This window comes from Lupinus angustifolius, chromosome LG01 (genome assembly GCF_001865875.1).
Source record: "Lupinus angustifolius cultivar Tanjil chromosome LG01, LupAngTanjil_v1.0, whole genome shotgun sequence".
Lineage (NCBI taxonomy): Eukaryota > Viridiplantae > Streptophyta > Magnoliopsida > Fabales > Fabaceae > Lupinus > Lupinus angustifolius.
In genome coordinates this window covers 22,197,823-22,218,374 of record NC_032009.1, presented here as the reverse complement: position 1 = coordinate 22,218,374, position 20,552 = coordinate 22,197,823, and the positions used below count along the sequence as shown (strand labels likewise).

The window sequence follows — 20,552 nt, the reverse complement described above, 5'->3', positions numbered from 1 at the left end:
ACTTTTTGAATGACTTCATGACTATTAATTATGATTGGTTGAAATTTTTTATTTAAATAAAAGTTGTAATTATCAAATTTTTTTGTCCAATCATACTTTCTAATACATCGAGTAATACAAAATAGTGAGACATCATATATTCTCCCATGTTCGGACATCACTTGTCATTACTAGGGCTTCATTCAAAACCTTAATGGCCCCACTCCCACAACTATATTTGGATTATTACTGGAGCTATTTCTCAACCCAAAATGTCCCGGGTTATGAGGTCAAAGGTCAACGCTTACCACGAATTATAAGAAATTAGCTTTAATTATATTTCGGAAATATAAATTTGTTATTTCTTGAAGTGATTATGAATTTACCAATTTTAAATTAATCTATTTAAATTCATTTAAATTATCTAATCCATTCATGACTCTCGGGCAATTACTTTTGAATACATTTTTCCTAACAACTTTAAGTTATATAATATTAGTATTTATAACACTTTTTCTTATACCTTTCCTTTTTAAAATGTAAAAATAAAATTACTACAAAATTTGTTGTAATTTATTGGTGGAAAAGGCCGAGTTCAATCCTTAAGGCTGAGTTTAAGAAACTTTGAATATTACATGTATATTAAAAATTGGTAAACTCATAATCACTTCAAGAAATAACAAATTTATATTTCCGAAATATAATTAAAGCTAATTTCTTATAATTCGTGGTAAGCGTTGACCTTTGACCTCATAACCCGGGACATTTTGGGTTTAGATTATTTAACTTTCATATAAGTCGAAGTAAGATAATATGCATTGAAGGTAAGTTTAATAAAAGACAAAGGTAAACATATTATTTGAGTGAAAATTGAAGATTATACAATATGATAGGCTACAAGATTTAAGCATCTTCAATAAACTATATAATGATAAATTGTACTACATTGTAAATTATCTTGTCTCATGTCTCACCTATTGTCTTTCATGAATGAAAGGTGATAGAGAAGTAATTATTTCATCATTTCCCTAAAATTTGTAGTTGTCACATTGTCTTTACGAAGAAAATGCAAAAAAAAAAAAATTCATGTTTAATTTAGATATTTTTGGTCTTTAAACCAAATCTACGAAGTTAATGAGTCGGTTACAGTTTGGAGAAGATTTTAACGTTTCGCCCACTAATACTAAGACGATACTCTTATTAATATCATGAATTTGTTCATTGAGTTTGTTTAAATATTTATTTTTTATTATTTGTTAGATGATTAAAAAATTTATTTTGTCTTACAATAGTTATCTTACTCTTACATATTTTTATGTGCAATATGAAATTAAGACTTACATATTCTTGCGTAAAAAAATATTTTCGAGGCAAGGTGATTTTTTATTATATAAAGATTAAGAGAGAATAAAAATATTAGTTACAATTTGTTATCTCTATCCCAAGAGAGTGAAGTAGCATTTCATTATCATATCATGACTCTGTTCGAGAAAATTAGCTTGTAAGTTGTAGTTGTGAACTTGTAGTTTGTAGTTGTGAGCTTGTAGCTCAAAGTTTCTACTGTAAATGTGACTTAAATTAGAGATGTTCGATAAAACGAGCTTTATAACCAGCTGAAGTTAAAATTGACTAAAAATAAGATACATTATTCATTATTTATTTTTATCTATTAATTAAAGTAATTAGATATATAGATAATTTAGAATAAATATTTATTTTTATATTTTAGTTATAATTGGATATGAAATATTTTATTTATTTTTATTTTAATATTTTTTCAATATTTTTCAAAAAATGCAATTAAGTTTCATATGTTTATAATATTCTTACATTATTTACACTATATATCATTAAAAGATATAATATTAAATATTTATACATTTATATAACAATCAAATGCTAGAGTAATGTTTACATCACACAAATATCGAGTAGAAAATAATTTATAGCTTTTTCTCTTTGAAGGAAACGTGAATGGAGGAAATGTAAGAGGGACATAGAAGATTAATAGGTTTTTTCTTAATTGATGTCATGTAATGTAATTTTTTAAAATATTGAAGGACAAAATTGGAAAGCGAATTATTGAAAGTTACTTTCACATTCTAAACATTACTTAAAATAGCTTTTTGAAAAGTAGTTTTCGAACGTTACAAGCTCCATTTATAAAAACTACAAATTACCTTCAATTTTTTTTGTGGAACGCTTACAGTAGCTTTTTGAGTGACTCAAAAAGCTAGAGGTTACTTTAAAGTTAAAGGAAATAGTAGAGTGAATTTAAAGGTTTGCTGAAGAATACTAAAAAAAAGATACTAAGCAATTAGAATTTTTAGAATTTTATTATAAAATTAAAGAAAAATCCAAAATTCATCATGTCCATCAACACACTTCAAGAGACAAAAATAATAGTCATATGTCCGCTATTACATTCAACTTGAAGGAGTATAGATAAGATCTTAGTTGATATTATCATCTTAATCTTTTTTCCATTTTTTATAAATCAATTAAGAGAACAAAGACACTTTTGGTAAAGAACCATCACCTTAAACCGTATAAGCAAATATATTAAAAATATTTTCATTTTTATTATTTAATTATAAAAATATTATATATTAAAAACGAAATTTAATGAAGTAAACCTTCTTTATTAATGTACAAATATCTTTATTGTTATTATAAATTATAAAACCCGAAAAGTATTTATTATTTATTTAAAAAATTATATTATTTATAAAAAACAAAAAAATATAGCATTTTAATTATTTAACGATAGAATAAATATATCATTAAAAATATAATAAAAAGAATTGTTTAATTTAAGTTATTAAAGTTATAATAAATAAATAAAATACAATAAACAAATAACTACATAAAAAATGAGTAAATAAATATATAAATAGGAATAATAAAACAATATAAAAAGAAAATGTATACTCGTACCTAAGGTTAGTACACTTTGTCTCTCCTTGAATGGACATTGCAGTATACGATGAAAAAGAGAAAAGAGACGATGTAAACCTTGAGCTTTCCCTTTGTATTTTTTTCGATATTTTCAATAGATAATTCTTAATAATCATTATGATTTAAATCAACATATAACTCTTACCAAACAATATGATTTATTCATTTAAAAAACACATAACTCTTTATAATTAATTGGATTTATTTAATTAAATCAATAGATGACTCTTAAGGTACAATCGCTATAATGTATTCATTTAAAAATATTACTAAATTTTAGGTTCTCTTTTAGGGTTGGATAAAATTAGATATTCAAAAGTGTATTACTTTACTTGTTGGTTCATGAATAGCAATAAAATCAAAATTTAAATACTATTACTGTAAGTAACTATTAAAGAATTGAATGATAATTTTTGTCTAGATAGACATAACTTATCTTCTTCATTATCTATAGATTATGTATTTATGTGTATCAATATCTTAAGAATACTACATATATATATATATATATAAAAAAGTTATTTTTAGGCTTTTAGTGTCAAGCCAATTGAGAGTTGGACTCATTCAAATAATTGATTTTATGCTTAAATACATTTTCCTTTAATTATTTACTTAGTTATGAATGTTTAACTTGGTGTTTTATTTTTAAGGTGTTGGGTGTTAATTACATGGAAAATTATATTTTGTTAAGGCCGTTTCTCTGGGAGAATCTTTGAAATTTCTTGAAATGTATAAATGATATTAAATGTGTTATTTTGTATGAATACTGACATGTTTATTTTATTATTATTTTCACTTTTCATCTTCTTGTGAATATTTTTCTTTATTTTCACAAGCATTGTTGATATGCATTGAATTACTTATGGAGCTGTGTTTTTATTACCATCATACATACTATTATTTTGAAAAAAGATAAAAAAAAGTCGATCTTTTAGCCATGAAACATTGCATTTGTTGAAAAACATAATAAAAGTAGTGTTGCTGTGGTTGTTGAATTTATTTCTTCTTGAAAAAATATATAAAACCTCAAAAATTATTATTACTTTTTAGAAATGAATATTTTTCATACTACTAAGGGTGTCCCCTCATCCTCATCTTATGGATAAACAACTAATCCATTTCGAGGTGTGTAGTTGCTTCACCCAACAAGTGTTACTCATAAGAATCGAATTTTTGACATTTTGGTCATCCTCAAAGTCTAGTAGACCTTATATCATTAGACTAATGTAGTATTGGTTTTTGTAAGTGAATATAGTGCTAAGAGAATAATTCTTACATATTATATAGAAGGTTTTTGCAAGTGGTACATACTTGATTCCCCTTAAGTAAAATCTCGGGTTCGAGTTTTATGGATGGAAAAAATGCCAGATGGGAGAGTTAGCCCCACATACCTGTGAATGTTTCCGGCTCGGACAAGATTGCCTCTAGAGCGAGGATATCAGTGAGAATCCAAAAAAAAATACTCTACTATGGATAATAATATAAAATTATTCATGTACCATTCCAGCTCTAACATGCGACCCATGAGCCCATAAATATATTGAGTGTGCCACCCACAAGCTTAAATATCTCATGCAGTTGATAAGGCAAATTACAAGTGGACGATTATTTCATTAACTAATAAAATATTGATCTCACGAGGACTAAAAAATTCATTTAATTATAACAATTAATTTATACTTAACTCAAAGAGGAATTGTAAGTGAATCTAGAATAATTGAACAGTTGACAAGAATAATAATGAAAATATTTAAAAGAATTGAAATCTAATTTATGAAGAGTTCATAAGATAAGAGTTACCGTCTTTAAACTCACAAATCATTTTTTTGCTTTGTTTCATGAACTTTAAGTTGTAAGGGTGAATTGTTATTTGATATGTGTCATCCTCTCTCGAGCTCCGACATGTGTATTCAATTGAAGTCACACCTATTCTCGTGGTACGACTATCAATCGAATCATTTACTTGGATCTTTCTATCCAATCGCTTCGTAGCAACCCAATGTGAATTCCAGAAACCCCCGAGAATCCTAAGACTACTCTCGTGAATTAGGATTTTAGTTTGAATAACTGAATGATCGGATAGTTAGGTTCACCTCTCGGTCATTCCCCAATGTATCTAAGAGGTGTAATTTGATGGTCATACAACTCACACGAATAAAACTCAGTTTAATGATTCAAATCATAACACTCAACGAAATAGAATTAAGAACAAGTGTTTATTGAATGTAAAAGGGCATAGCCCCAATCCTTGAAAAAATGGAATTACTCAGTCATAATGGAGAAGAGAATATCAAATTCTAAATTAGAGAATTGTAATGTAAAGTGTAAAAAAATATTTCATCATTGAGAGAGAACCATCATTTATCCTAATTACAAAATATTAGGCTAAGGCCAACAAAACAACTCTAAAAATAGGAATAAAATATAACATCCACAACTTCTTTTGGCCATTCAATTGGTCTTTGCATAGCCTCAACATCGAATTCCATCTTCTTGCACCCAATCTCTACTCTTTTTGGCTTTAATCCATTCAAACTGAACAACATAGCTAAAAATATCTGCTCAACCCGAACAAAAGGAAATAAAAGCTAAAACAATCATAAAGTCCTAATTATATCCCAAATGCAAGATAAATGTAGCATAATTTCACACTCATCAACAATATTTTATTCCCCAAATAGAGCATTCTGCAACTCGAACCCATGACCTTGTAGACAAATAGTCATTGTTTCAATGAATCGCTACCATTAAGCTATAGTAACACCCAACACATGCGACCCCCATGGCCCATGAATATACTGAACGTGTCACCCACAAGCTTAAATATTTCATGCATTATTTTATTCCCCAATGAGAGCCTCCACAACTCAAAACCGTACCACTTGGACACATGGTCATTCTTCTAATGAGTCATTAACATTAAGATACAGTAACACCCCACCTTGACATGCGATCCCCAGACATATGAATACACTGAGTGTGTCATCCGCAAGCTTAAATACTCCTGCAATTATTCCTCCAAATGAAACCTCTCACGACTCGAACTCATAACCATATGAACATATAGTCATTGTTCTATTAAGCGCTACCATTAACCTATAGGGAGGAGTGGCTCATCGCTTTTACCAAAAATATATATAATAATTAACACATTATTACTCAAGTATACTATTTTTATTTAAGAGACAACAATAAGTAGCAAGAAATAAGAATGTACCAAATTATTATTCTTGTAGTGCATATACATAATGAAAGTGCAAAGTGTCAAGGATTGCACTAGCAATGTCTTGCCTATGTTGTGATGAAGACAATGTTTTATTAAAGCTTGAAGATGACTCAACAATCAACATGCGTAGATCTCATTGGTCTTATCTAGACTAGGTTATATCAATAAAGTCATAATTCTAAGTAGTCTGTGATGTATGCCTTAGTGAGTGAGTATAGGTGAAGTAAATCTAGATGCAAGTCTCACAAACCATTATAATTGTCATATCATATTCATGAGACATATCATCTAGTTTATTGTATTCCATGCATTAATCTTACATATTATATGTGCATATTAGGCATAATATAATTGCTTGAAGTTTTGAAACAGTTAAGGTGGTAGCAGTTTGGTCAAGTCGTCGAAAAAGGGAAAGATTGAAACTAACTAACCGAATTGAAAAGCCAAAAACAGAAAAGAAAGTAACAACTAACAGTTAAACCAATTATTGGGCTTAAACTGGCAAAAAACCTATTAAGAAAGAAAAGAAAATCAATAGAAAATATGGGTCTTATGTCTCCAACAACCCATATGAGCTTAGAGTTCTGAAATGAGAAAACTAGATTTAACTCTCCTGCAAGTTGGACGATGCAAACCACAAAGGCCTAACTTGGTGATGAAGTTTTGAAACAATTTAGGTGGTAATGGTTTGGTGAAGGCATCAACAAGTTGTTCTAGTGAAGGAATGAGAAGAAGATAAACAAAGCCTCATTGTATATTTTCTCTCTAATGACATAGCAATAAATTTCAGTATGTTTAGTGCATTCCTAAAAGATTGAATTATGTGTTAATTAGATGGCTAATCTGTTGTCGCAGTAGGAAAAGGTTGGATTTGGAAGTGGAATGTGAAGATCATAGAATGGTAATTGAGCTATTGGATCTCACAAACAAGACTTCTTAGTGCTCAATATTCAAATTCTGAAGATGGACTACTAATAATGTTATGCTTCTTAGTCTTCTAAGAGTCGATTGTTGAGAGATGCAAAATCATGTGATAGATTTTCGTGTATCTAAGCAATATACCCAATTTGAATTGGCAAATGCAAATAATTTGAATGTAGATGTGGATGAGAAAAATAATCCATGTGCATGGGAAGTTTTGAGGTAATGAAATACTCTTAATGCTACTTTGTAGTGAGAGTTCATGGGCTTAGTCATAAAGAGACTACGTTGCTGGACATCATAAGAGATGTGGCCTTGAGATGTTGAGCTAGATTAGTCTGTCCACAAGTCGTCTATAGCAAGAGGGATTTAGTAAAGGAGTACCTTCATTAAGTTGTGGTTTAATGGAGGGGTCAAAAGGGGTTTTGGCAGGTTTTGATGCAAGAGAGATATAGTCTTCCAGCAAAGAGAGTATATTTTATTTGATTGATATGAATACTTGAGATGGATCTTGTGATTTCTAAACCGATGAAATATCATAGAGGATATAAATCTTTGATTTTGTAGGAATGATCAAGGACTTGTTTGACATGATTAGTTTCAATACTATTGTTTCCCGTGAGGACAAGGTCATCAATATAGACAAAATTGGTTGTAAAAGAAGTGGTTGAGGTTTTAGTAAACAAAGTTTGATCAACTTGTGAGTGAGAGAAACCTAAATATATTAGTTTAGAAGATATGATTGTGTCTGGATTGCAGACTATACTATATTTTGAAGGTAACAGTCCAGGTGGTGGAGTCATGTAGACCTCTTCATGTAAGCTACCACGAAGAAAAACATTGTTGATGTCTAGTTGTTCAAAAAATCAAGATTTCGCAACGGCTAAAGCCAAGATGACTCTAACAGTTGTAATTTTTATCACACGAGAAAATGTCAAAGTAATTCACTCCTTCTAGTCGAATATAGCCATTGACTATAAGTATAGCTTTATATTTCTTTAATGTGGCATCAACATGATATTTGACCTTGTATACCCATTTGCAACCAATGAGAGTTTTGTTCTATGAAAAAAGTGACCAGGGACCAAGTATTATCAATACTAAGGGCTTGAAGTTATTGTTGCATAGCCTCTTGCCAATAGGACATTGTAGAAGCTTGTTTGTAAGATGAATGTTCTTTGATGGTTGAAACAACACAACAAAAATTTATGTAGGAAGCAGAGCGACTATTATAACTAATAACATGAGATAAGGGATAATTGATACCTGAAGATGCTTGGTAATTCCAGGCTGAGAAGTAATAAGATTAAAGTGAGAGTCTTGTAGATAAGTAGATGATTTTCTAATTCTTAAGGAATGTCTAAGGGTAATAAAAGAGGAATGCCTAAGGAGAATATGAGAGGAATGTTGTGAGGTTGGAGATTTTGGATTGAGAGTGGAAAATGCATGGACTTGAGTGTAAAAGGAAGAATCTAGATCAATGTTGTTATCATTAGTGGAATGAGGTGAAACTTTGCAGATACAGGGATCAACATCTATAATATTATGTATAAAAGGAAAGAAAATTTCATCAAAAAAAAAGAGTTAATTACATTTGACACCCCCTGAATTTTAATGAAATTACACAAATCACCCCTCACTTTTCTACACCTACACAAACCTCACATAATTTTTATAGTTATATTACATATAGTTATATTACAGTGACCACCCTGCATAAGAAATAAGTGTAATCTTTTAAACAAAAAAATGTGATAAATGCAATTAAGTTAAACAAAACATGATATATTGTAAGGAAAAATCCAAATAATATACAAATTAATGTATCTTTATTTTTTCTGGTTACAAAATGCATCAACAATTCTAAAAATATATTGTTTTGAATCGTTCTTATACTATATCGTAACGAATCAAAAATAATAAAGAGGTATCAACTCATATATTATTTGGACTTGTCTCCACAATATATCATGTTTTGTTTAACTTAATTGTATTTATCACATTTTTTGTTCACAAAATTACACTTACTTCTCATGCAGTGGTCAGTGTAATGAAAATATAAAAATAAAAAAATGAAGGGGTATAGGTGTAAAAAAGTAAGGGACAGTTTGTGTAATTTCATTAAAAAATGTTTAGAAAGAAAGATTTAACACCTCAGTCACAATTATATTTCCCTCACTCATCCCATCATCCTTTTTCCTCTTTAGAAAATACTATGGCATTACCACTTTTGCTTAGTATCTTCTTCTCTTTGGAGAAGAAACTAATATTTACTCAAAGCATCTCTTATAAGAATTAAACTATCACATAATCATATTTTCTGTTATCAAACATTTATTTAATTCATAGGGATCAAGTTACAATTTCACTATTTTTACTTATTTGTGACACATCAAAGGTACTTACATGGCATATCATATGTGTATAAAAAATAAAGACAATTTATAATAACTGTAAAAATTCTGTAATTCGTTTGTGGGATGAGTCCCCTTGCACTACAAATTTCTTGACAAACAAGAAAATAATGTCATGCGTTCCATGGGAAATTCAACTAGTTATTATAGATATTGGGGTCCACGAGATCTTCAAATTTTCATGCCTTGGGATTCTTTTTGTGATAATGTGGCAAATGGTATGATTGTACGAAATCATTAAGGGTGTGTTTGGGAGTACCATTTTGGAGGGGGTTTAGGAGAGGGATTCCCTTGTTTGGGAGTTTAGTGGAGGAGAGGGGAGGGTTTTGAAGGATTTTTCAAACCCACTCAAACCCTCCAAATGCCAAAATACCTAGTTCCCCGAAATTGGGGGGTTTTGGGAAGAAAATAAGTCAAATTACCTAACTACCCTTACTAATATTATTCTATAACGTATAATACATAACGTACTATTGATTTTTTAAAGGAGGAAGAGAGGTAAAATAGTATTTTTGTATTACATTAACCCTTCATCCCCTCCTATCTAAATTCCACACTCCGAAACAAGGGAGGGGTTTAGTTGAATTTGCCCTCCCTTCTATTTCCTTCCCTCCCCCTCTTTACCCTCTCATTTCCTTTCCCTCCTAACTCTCAAACAAAGCCTAAGTCAATCTGAACAATGACATAAAAGGCTATCTTTTTAGTATTATTACATGGAAGGAATGCCCAAGGGAAGGGACTCCTTTCACACTCAATTTCAAAGGTGGGAGGAACCAAAGAAACCAAAAAGGGGGAAATGAATAGTGCCCACTATGTATAGAGTTAACTCCCACATAGCTGTCTCGTTTCTCTTAGTTATGATTTAAATACTTTTCGCCATGTCTCGTTTCTCTTAGTTATGATTTAAATACTTCTTAAAATATTTCTCTCTCGGAATGCAAAAAAAATGAGAGCTTAAACTATGTCATTTTCTTTGAAGGATGTTTCCTTCATTATCAAACGTAATCATCATATTTTATTTCTCATAACCTTTCAATATTTCACTATCTTTGTTCATCTCCTCCACAACATCAATTCATTAGAAAAAATCAAAAGGGTGCCGTAGCCTCTTTTGTCAAGTGGAATCTAGGGAAGTATGAGAATGACAAAGTACAATGAAAAAGTGTAACAGAAGTCAGAAGAAACGAGGTTAAGTTTTCTTAAATTGGTGTGTTTGTCAAAAAAAACTTCTGGTTTAAATTTAATGTTACGTGACATTTTTTCCATAATGATAATAAGAAGCAAAAAATACTTATGAATTAAACGAAAGCATCTCAAAGGAAATAATTGTTCATGTACAATTGCAAAGAAAAAACTTAAAACTAATGTAAAGACTATAAATATGTTGCACTGTGACAAAAGCAGCACTACCAATCTAAACAAAACTAAATCTTAACTTGACAGTTATGCTGCATCCTCATCTAATTAAAGGTATGAGCAAGTACTCTGCATAAAAAAGCTGCAATAAGAATCAAGACATTAGTACAAGACAATGTTTCAGTTTGTATATTAGAGGACAGAGGATTTAGTGCAAACAATTTGAAAATAAATATACATATAAACTTCCATTAACTCATGTCAATGTTACAATGCATGTTCTGTGCTTTGAGTAGCATTGAATTTTTCTTCACAACAACAACCAAACCTTTATCCCACTAATTAAAATTAGACCAATATATGACTAAGTTCACATGCTTTTCTTTTATCTTTAATGATCAAAATGCTGTGAATATCAGCTCATTAAATAAATTTATTTAGGTAGGAGCTCCTAATTTGTGAAGGACATTTGTTGGCTTGATCAACAATATAAGACTAAGTTTAGTTTTTCTTTTTTCTTTTTTCATTCTTGTGCTGTGGTCCCAATACATTAGGTACCATTGAGCTCTGAATGTCGGGGAAGTAAGTTGGTCCCTTCTAGCTATATAGCAATCAATAATAACTATGAACATTCTTACGAAAAATATCATGTTTTAAAAATTAGATCATCACTTGATAATTCTTCAAAGAAACTCATTTTGAAAAAAAATGGATTTCGACGTAACTGATGCACATAGCCACTGTTTTGAACTTGAATTGGAATTTATAAGTTATTAGAGGTCACAGAATCACTATTTCTCAGAACAAGCAAAAAGTATATAGCTATTTCTTCTGGCTAATCACTAATCATCTTGAAATGAATTTTCAAACGATAAACAGTGTCTAAGATTTGTGATTACCTTCCAGATAAACATATAAAATTCTGTTATGGAAGCTTTGCGGCTGAAATCTACAGATTTTGCTCGATACCATAGAACCGAAGCCAGAACAGCATGTCCCAGACACTAACACATTTGCAGAGTAAATTTCAAACATTGCTGAAAGTTCAAACAAGTTAAATTCCATATCATGTCGATATGTATTATTGACCTAAGGTTTCTCCTGAAGTGCCCCATTTAAAGACCAATTTTAATCTTCGACACCAAATATCAAGATCATGAAGATATAAAGTTGGGATGTTCTATGCAACAGAAAAAGCTTTACTAGAAGATATTTCCTTATTCCAGTAACCTCAAAGGCAAACTAACATTGGTGTATGAGCACCTTAGTTCAGTATATCGGTACTCGGGAGGCATACAGAAAGACAATAACCAAATGTTGATATTAACAAACCAATATAAGTACAAAGGCAGCATGAGAAGAAAGAGCTGCTGTATAAAGCAAAAACCACTCCCTGTACCATAGTTATAGAACTAAGAAGTGATGCATACAACTAATAACTGCTTGAGCAGGAGGAGAATACATCACACTTGCAAGAGTCAACTATGCACTTAATAAGCAACTTACCGTGACAATTTTGCTCCATAGACAAGGAGATGCTGCTCCCATCACGAGGGCAACTCCATAAGCCATTTCGAGAAGCGATACACAAATCCAGAATACCTGGTAAAAATATTAGTCATTGACAAAGAGAAACATGAGGGCATAACCAAGTCTGCTGAAATGCTGAATTCGGAGAACTTACCTTCTTCTGACCTAAACGTACTGAAAATGATTGGATGTCAAATATTTTATCTCCTTCAGTGTCAGGTATGTCCTATGTAAATCCATCAAAAGGTCTTTAGACTTGGTACACTTAAAGTTCGATGTTGAAACCAAATAGATATTCTAAGAAAGTGGAAGCTTTTACCTTGAACAATGCTATAACTACAGAAAAGAAGCTCATGAATGCAGTAGCGAAAATGAGCGGTCTTGAAAAGACGGCTGGCCTCTTGTATACATAAGTCTGGACATTATCAGAGGAATCAGCAACCAAAAATCACCAGACTTCATGTGAAAGATAGACTTGTTGGTAGAAAGTTATGACATACTTATCAAAGCAAAGATAGAAAGGTTATTAGAAAATATATGGCTTCCTGGGACAAGGTGGTGTAAATAGAGTAAACTATTAACAAAGCTATCTGTAAAACTTAGAAATTAGACTAAATATATATTTTTGCTCTGATGAGCACAAAAACTAATCCATGCTCATGTGGAACTAAAAGCCTTTGAAGAACCTGCATGTGAAGGAAAAATGCAAGTTGAACTACTACTGCTCGAATAACCAGAATGCACATTGCTGCAAGCACCGCAAATCTCTTCCATCTCAATAAGGGCACCTGAAAACTTTCAAAAGACAAGTTACAAAAGTAGTGCTGTCACCATCCTATAAATTTTCCAAAAGTGAGGACTTCCTTAAGAATTTCTTTAAATATATAATGTTTAAAGAACATGGGTGGACTTAAATCTATATCAGATAGCAGGTGGATTTAACTAGTGTTGCGCAATTTCAACTCTTAAATCCAACCTCCAAATCATTAAAAATGTATATATTTAACATTTACTGCCATGAACTTTGACAAGACAAATAACACAATGAACCCTAATCATGTACTATACAACTCATGTCAATTTTTCAAATGTAGACACTATATAATGAACATTGCATAATCTTGCCTTAAGGATTAAATAATATAAGGCTGGGGGGAGAGTATATTAGAGGACAGAGGATTTAGTGCAAACAATTTGAAAATAAATATACATATAAACTTCCATTAACTCATGTCAATGTTACAATGCATGTTCTGTGCTTTGAGTAGCATTGAATTTTTCTTCACAACAACAACCAAACCTTTATCCCACTAATTAAAATTAGACCAATATATGACTAAGTTCACATGCTTTTCTTTTATCTTTAATGATCAAAATGCTGTGAATATCAGCTCATTAAATAAATTTATTTAGGTAGGAGCTCCTAATTTGTGAAGGACATTTGTTGGCTTGATCAACAATATAAGACTAAGTTTAGTTTTTCTTTTTTCTTTTTTCATTCTTGTGCTGTGGTCCCAATACATTAGGTACCATTGAGCTCTGAATGTCGGGGAAGTAAGTTGGTCCCTTCTAGCTATATAGCAATCAATAATAACTATGAACATTCTTACGAAAAATATCATGTTTTAAAAATTAGATCATCACTTGATAATTCTTCAAAGAAACTCATTTTGAAAAAAAATGGATTTCGACGTAACTGATGCACATAGCCACTGTTTTGAACTTGAATTGGAATTTATAAGTTATTAGAGGTCACAGAATCACTATTTCTCAGAACAAGCAAAAAGTATATAGCTATTTCTTCTGGCTAATCACTAATCATCTTGAAATGAATTTTCAAACGATAAACAGTGTCTAAGATTTGTGATTACCTTCCAGATAAACATATAAAATTCTGTTATGGAAGCTTTGCGGCTGAAATCTACAGATTTTGCTCGATACCATAGAACCGAAGCCAGAACAGCATGTCCCAGACACTAACACATTTGCAGAGTAAATTTCAAACATTGCTGAAAGTTCAAACAAGTTAAATTCCATATCATGTCGATATGTATTATTGACCTAAGGTTTCTCCTGAAGTGCCCCATTTAAAGACCAATTTTAATCTTCGACACCAAATATCAAGATCATGAAGATATAAAGTTGGGATGTTCTATGCAACAGAAAAAGCTTTACTAGAAGATATTTCCTTATTCCAGTAACCTCAAAGGCAAACTAACATTGGTGTATGAGCACCTTAGTTCAGTATATCGGTACTCGGGAGGCATACAGAAAGACAATAACCAAATGTTGATATTAACAAACCAATATAAGTACAAAGGCAGCATGAGAAGAAAGAGCTGCTGTATAAAGCAAAAACCACTCCCTGTACCATAGTTATAGAACTAAGAAGTGATGCATACAACTAATAACTGCTTGAGCAGGAGGAGAATACATCACACTTGCAAGAGTCAACTATGCACTTAATAAGCAACTTACCGTGACAATTTTGCTCCATAGACAAGGAGATGCTGCTCCCATCACGAGGGCAACTCCATAAGCCATTTCGAGAAGCGATACACAAATCCAGAATACCTGGTAAAAATATTAGTCATTGACAAAGAGAAACATGAGGGCATAACCAAGTCTGCTGAAATGCTGAATTCGGAGAACTTACCTTCTTCTGACCTAAACGTACTGAAAATGATTGGATGTCAAATATTTTATCTCCTTCAGTGTCAGGTATGTCCTATGTAAATCCATCAAAAGGTCTTTAGACTTGGTACACTTAAAGTTCGATGTTGAAACCAAATAGATATTCTAAGAAAGTGGAAGCTTTTACCTTGAACAATGCTATAACTACAGAAAAGAAGCTCATGAATGCAGTAGCGAAAATGAGCGGTCTTGAAAAGACGGCTGGCCTCTTGTATACATAAGTCTGGACATTATCAGAGGAATCAGCAACCAAAAATCACCAGACTTCATGTGAAAGATAGACTTGTTGGTAGAAAGTTATGACATACTTATCAAAGCAAAGATAGAAAGGTTATTAGAAAATATATGGCTTCCTGGGACAAGGTGGTGTAAATAGAGTAAACTATTAACAAAGCTATCTGTAAAACTTAGAAATTAGACTAAATATATATTTTTGCTCTGATGAGCACAAAAACTAATCCATGCTCATGTGGAACTAAAAGCCTTTGAAGAACCTGCATGTGAAGGAAAAATGCAAGTTGAACTACTACTGCTCGAATAACCAGAATGCACATTGCTGCAAGCACCGCAAATCTCTTCCATCTCAATAAGGGCACCTGAAAACTTTCAAAAGACAAGTTACAAAAGTAGTGCTGTCACCATCCTATAAATTTTCCAAAAGTGAGGACTTCCTTAAGAATTTCTTTAAATATATAATGTTTAAAGAACATGGGTGGACTTAAATCTATATCAGATAGCAGGTGGATTTAACTAGTGTTGCGCAATTTCAACTCTTAAATCCAACCTCCAAATCATTAAAAATGTATATATTTAACATTTACTGCCATGAACTTTGACAAGACAAATAACACAATGAACCCTAATCATGTACTATACAACTCATGTCAATTTTTCAAATGTAGACACTATATAATGAACATTGCATAATCTTGCCTTAAGGATTAAATAATATAAGGCTGGGGGGAGAGAAAGTTAAAAAGAACTCACATTGATTGAATAAGCAGTCCCTAACACAAAACTGATGAAGAGAGCCCAAAACAATGGCCACGAACCTACAATCCAGCCAAGTGAAAAACTCTGTAATAAAAGAGAATAAAACGATAAGCCTCCTTCTCCCGTCAGTAAAGCTCATCTTGAAAAATGGATAAATCTATAGGTACCAGAATCGAAAAAGATGCAACAATAATGACACCGGTTTGAAAGGAATATTCCCCAGATGCCAATGGAAGATATGGCTTGTTTATCTGCAGTAAAACATGTAGCAGGTCAATAATAAGACAACCCCTATGGTATTTCCTCAGAAAAGCATATGAGCTATCAAGTGTTTTTTTTTTTTTACTACATCGGAGGCTACAATAGGTTGTCCATGTGATCACAAAGATGGTTGTATAAAACATAGTCTGCATAGGTCTCTGAATAGCCAATTTTAGTGATTCCATTGATCCATACAGCAATTCTGCCTCTTTAATGTTTTCTTTCTACTAGATTAATCCAGAAACTCAAAGACGACCAAAAAAATTATTAGCTATTGAGATCGTTTATTTCTATTAGTGAGTTTCATACCTTATCTATTTCAACATCATACAACTGATTCAAACCAACAATATAAATATTCATAAACAGGGCAGCTACCACAGCCTGAAATATAAAAACTCATAGTATTAGTGAAGTTGTGGGGGAAGAAAAGCATTTAGCCATTTTAAGAGAAACGTCATATTTGAGATCTTACCTCCATAACGCCAGTAAAAAATAGTGGAGATAAATCCGATGCTTTCTCTACTGCTAGGAGAGACACAGAAATTATGCTTAATGCCTGCCGAAATACAAATAAAGTGAGACCCTTTAAAACGTTCAGAATATTACGAGTATTCAAAAAAGTGTTTCACAAAAATGAACTATATTAAGTATTAGCCATAAGATTCGGGCATTAGTTCTAAAGAGTTATTTCAGAAAAGCTTAGACTTAACTGTGCCAATAACTGTGTGTGGCCTGGAAAACCTGTAGAAAGCATCCAAGGAATTTTTGACAGAGTCCCGGATGTTATTTGGATCTAAACCTCGAGATTCAGATTCAAAAGATTGTTCAGAGGCCGCTTTCACAACATATTTTCTATTGCATCCTTGACATGTAGACCCGCCACTAATGCCTTTGTATGGATGGTTCAAACTTAGCTGTTGAAACCTCAAAAAGTTATGCTCTTTTTGGATCTTCCTCTTGTGCCATGAAACTGTTGGTGCATAAGAACCTAAAGTACCAAATGTCGCATTTATTAGCCGACTATCAGTGGTGCTTTGAAGAACAAAAAAATAGAAATTGTTTCTTGCTTTAGAATGAAAATAACTGTACAAAAATCTACAGAGAAAATTAATAATCAATATCCAAATTCCAGGAAATTGTGTATGTTGCTACTCTACAAAGACATATACTGTGCTCAAATATAGATAGACATAGAAGAGTCAACTGATTGAGATCATTATCATCAATTCTGACTCTTCATAATACAATAAAGGTAGTGCTGCCACAATTAACATCACAAAGCATGCTCATTACCAATCGATAACATAATGTTTGGATCATCACGTTGCAGAGTTATATATTCATAAAATGCTCTTCCCGTAACCTTTTTCATCTCAGAGGGAAAGATTTATAATGCAACCATGCTTTCACCATTCGTTGAGAAAAGTTCAACATTTCCTGTTAGTTTACTGCTGTGATGTAAAAAGGGATTTGTTTATTTTATCAGATTAGTTTGGATGTAACTTGCGATACCATATTAAAGTCAATTACAAGATAGTTATGCCCATTAAGGGTAAAAGTTCAAGGTATATAAAATTTGAAGAATGAAGGCTTAGCAAAGGTCTATGCACAACAGAAACAACAGTAACCAAATTTTGGACATGAAAGTTGGAGGATGGAGGAAAGGGATGAGAATTGGCAAAATGCATAGACAAAATGCATCCTTTGATGCATTATTAACTCTCATCATTTCCCTCCATGACTCCCATTTCCAACCCTGTCGATCATACGAGACTTGGCAGTAACAAAATTAGTAAGATTCAAATTATCAGCAAACAATGTAAGACAGGTTAGTAACAGAAAGTTAATTCTACTAAGTTAGACTGAGATATAGCAGAAAACAATGTTAGAATGAGATGCCCAAGCAGTTGCAGAAAACAATAAAGTGAAGTGAAAGGGATTTATTAAACATACTTGCATAGTAATTAACGATGCTAGTTTTCCTCCTCCCGAAATTTCCACCTATAAATGGATCCACTTTTAATCAGCAAACACGTTTTGAAACAATTTTTTGTGACCAAATACGCAATCTTTCTGAAATTTGGTGCACAGAAAATGCATCAAATTTTCATCTTTAATAATAATCTTAGTTCATTCAAACCCTATAAAGAGTACTAGTTGTAGATACAACAACATTCACACACTGGTCATTGTGGAAAATAGAAGAGTAGTAATTGAATCAAAGAGGCGTTTAAACTAGTATGCATGCAAATAACAAATGAAAACATACCAATAGTAAATGAAGAAGGTTTAGGAAAAGACCCAAGTAACACAGAATCCATGAACAGTGATTGTGTTTTTGTTGAGTTTGAAACTTATGAAATGGAATGTTTAGCAGAGGAAAAGGCACTAACTTGTGTTGCGCTTCTTCCAACCTGCGAAAACCAAAACGGAATTTATTTCTTGGCAAAAAAAAATGTCATTGTCGATGACATCGTAGGCAGGGGACAATTAACATAACTGGAACTCAGCCACCACACCAACATGTGGTTGATGTGTTCTTTGTTTGGGAGTTTGATTTTGAAAGGGAGGAAGGGAAAGAGAATGTTTGAGAGTCATGAAATACACAATAACTCCCAAATCTTCCATTTCTCTTCATTTCCCTCCAAAATTCAACCCTCAAATTAACCTAAATTGTAAAATAAAATAAAATTTGAAGAATATCTCTAAATTATAGACATGTCAAAAGGATTATTCGAATGGTTAGGAATTAGGATTATAGCCTGTATATGTTTCTGACTAAAGTAAGTTGCCATAAAGTGAGTACTAAGTTAGATTTTATGTCTTTTAACTCAAACTTATATTAAAGTGGGAATATTTTTTGTAGTATAAAAAAACTAATGCCAAAACGAGTCAGCTGGATAACAATGGAGTAAATATGTTTAATACAAAATTGAAAATAAGAAATAATAATTGCACTAAAATATTTTCTTGTGCTAATATATCTTCCCTCACTTTGTGGTACATTCTTTTGCTTTCATTTTGTCATACAATGTTCACTTTCATTTTGCCATATAATGTTTGCTTTCACATATTTTTTTCTTCATTGTTTGCATCCACCTTCATATTTTATACTATTTTATTCACTACTATTATTTGTGTGTTTGCATTCATCTTCATATTTTATACTATTTTATTCACTACTATTATTATTTGTGTGTTTGTTTTCACCTTCATATATTATAATATTTTATTCATTACTATTACCTTTGTTCTCGTTTTGCCTTATGGTATTTAAAATTCATGTGAAAATAACACTAAGAATTAGGGTTGAAGGGTTGATATTCTCTTGTTACACATAGAATATTGCTAGAATTTACTAGAAGGAGAAGGGAAGTCAAAGAGTGGGAAAATTAATATTTAGTAGATAAGAAAATATACGGTGGCCTAGTGATAGAGAATATCCATATTCTTATTTATACTAATTTTTTATAATGGCTCGAAAGGGTAAATCCACCATAAACTCGAATTTATTGTGGTTTGCTCAGACCGAGCTAAAAATCTCGGTTTAAGTAATACATTTGGAAAACAATATACTCATGCCCTATACTTTTTTTTGGACTTTGACGAGCTAGCCCGATATACATGTCATGTGTTGACAACTCTATTAAATAATAAGAAAAAATGGCAACATGTATATATAATTATATATTTTAAAGATTTTAGGCTATGTTTTACAAAGAGTATATTTAACTTAGATACCATTATTGCAATTGTCTCTAATACCACTAGCGTGTTGACAGGCACTACCGTGCCTGTCAACCCGCTTTCCTATTGTTTGTAATGTATATTCTACGTATTAAGTTGTATTATATATTGTAATTTGCAGTTGAATATATATTCGTTTGATGTAATTGTTTAATCTTAAATAAATGATGCATATACAATTGTGTTATCAATAATAGAGTCTTCATATCTTCACTTAATTTTATTTTCTAGCGTGTTGACAGGTACTACTGTGTCTGTTAACCCGCTTTTATATTGTTTGTAACGTGTAGTCTGAATGTTTTAAATGTTAAATATTAACATATTCTTTACTCAATTGCATACATTGTGACCAATGCAATATATTTCATGCATTCCTATTTTTTAATTTAATGGATATACATTGTAACCAATGCAATAGATTTTTACTCAATAGATTTTAATTAATTAGATAAAAAATCACTTTTATATGT

The 20,552-nt window shown here is 31.4% G+C and overlaps 1 protein-coding gene across 2 annotated transcripts; it reads right to left on the bottom strand.

Annotated features, from left to right (window-relative positions):
* Positions 10,793-18,724, bottom strand: LOC109355698 (homogentisate phytyltransferase 1, chloroplastic-like). 2 transcript variants are annotated; one of them, XM_019598885.1, is made up of 13 exons: positions 18,605-18,724; positions 18,289-18,336; positions 17,046-17,323; positions 16,808-16,891; positions 16,642-16,716; positions 16,239-16,322; positions 16,066-16,155; positions 15,573-15,674; positions 15,206-15,301; positions 15,041-15,112; positions 14,863-14,958; positions 14,256-14,360; positions 10,793-10,996 (listed from the first exon to the last, which is right to left on the bottom strand). In XM_019598885.1, the coding sequence occupies exons 1-13, from the start codon at positions 18,654-18,656 to the stop codon at positions 10,955-10,957; spliced, it is 1,224 nt and encodes a 407-aa protein (XP_019454430.1). In that variant the 5' UTR covers positions 18,657-18,724; the 3' UTR covers positions 10,793-10,954. The 2 variants fall into 2 exon arrangements, with proteins under 2 accessions (XP_019454430.1, XP_019454438.1); XM_019598893.1 differs by lacking the exon at positions 18,289-18,336.

Excerpts from the sequence above, each read along its gene's own strand:
- LOC109355698 (XM_019598885.1), bottom strand. The coding sequence starts at position 18,656 with ATGGATTCTGTGTTACTTGGGTCTTTTCCTAAACCTTCTTCATTTACT. Across the intron at positions 16,892-17,045 it reads CACACACAGTTATTGGCACA|GCATTAAGCATAATTTCTGT; the intron begins GTTAAGTCTAAG and ends GTATTTCGGCAG. Across the intron at positions 15,113-15,205 it reads TAGTTATAGCATTGTTCAAG|GACATACCTGACACTGAAGG; the intron begins GTAAAAGCTTCC and ends GGATTTACATAG.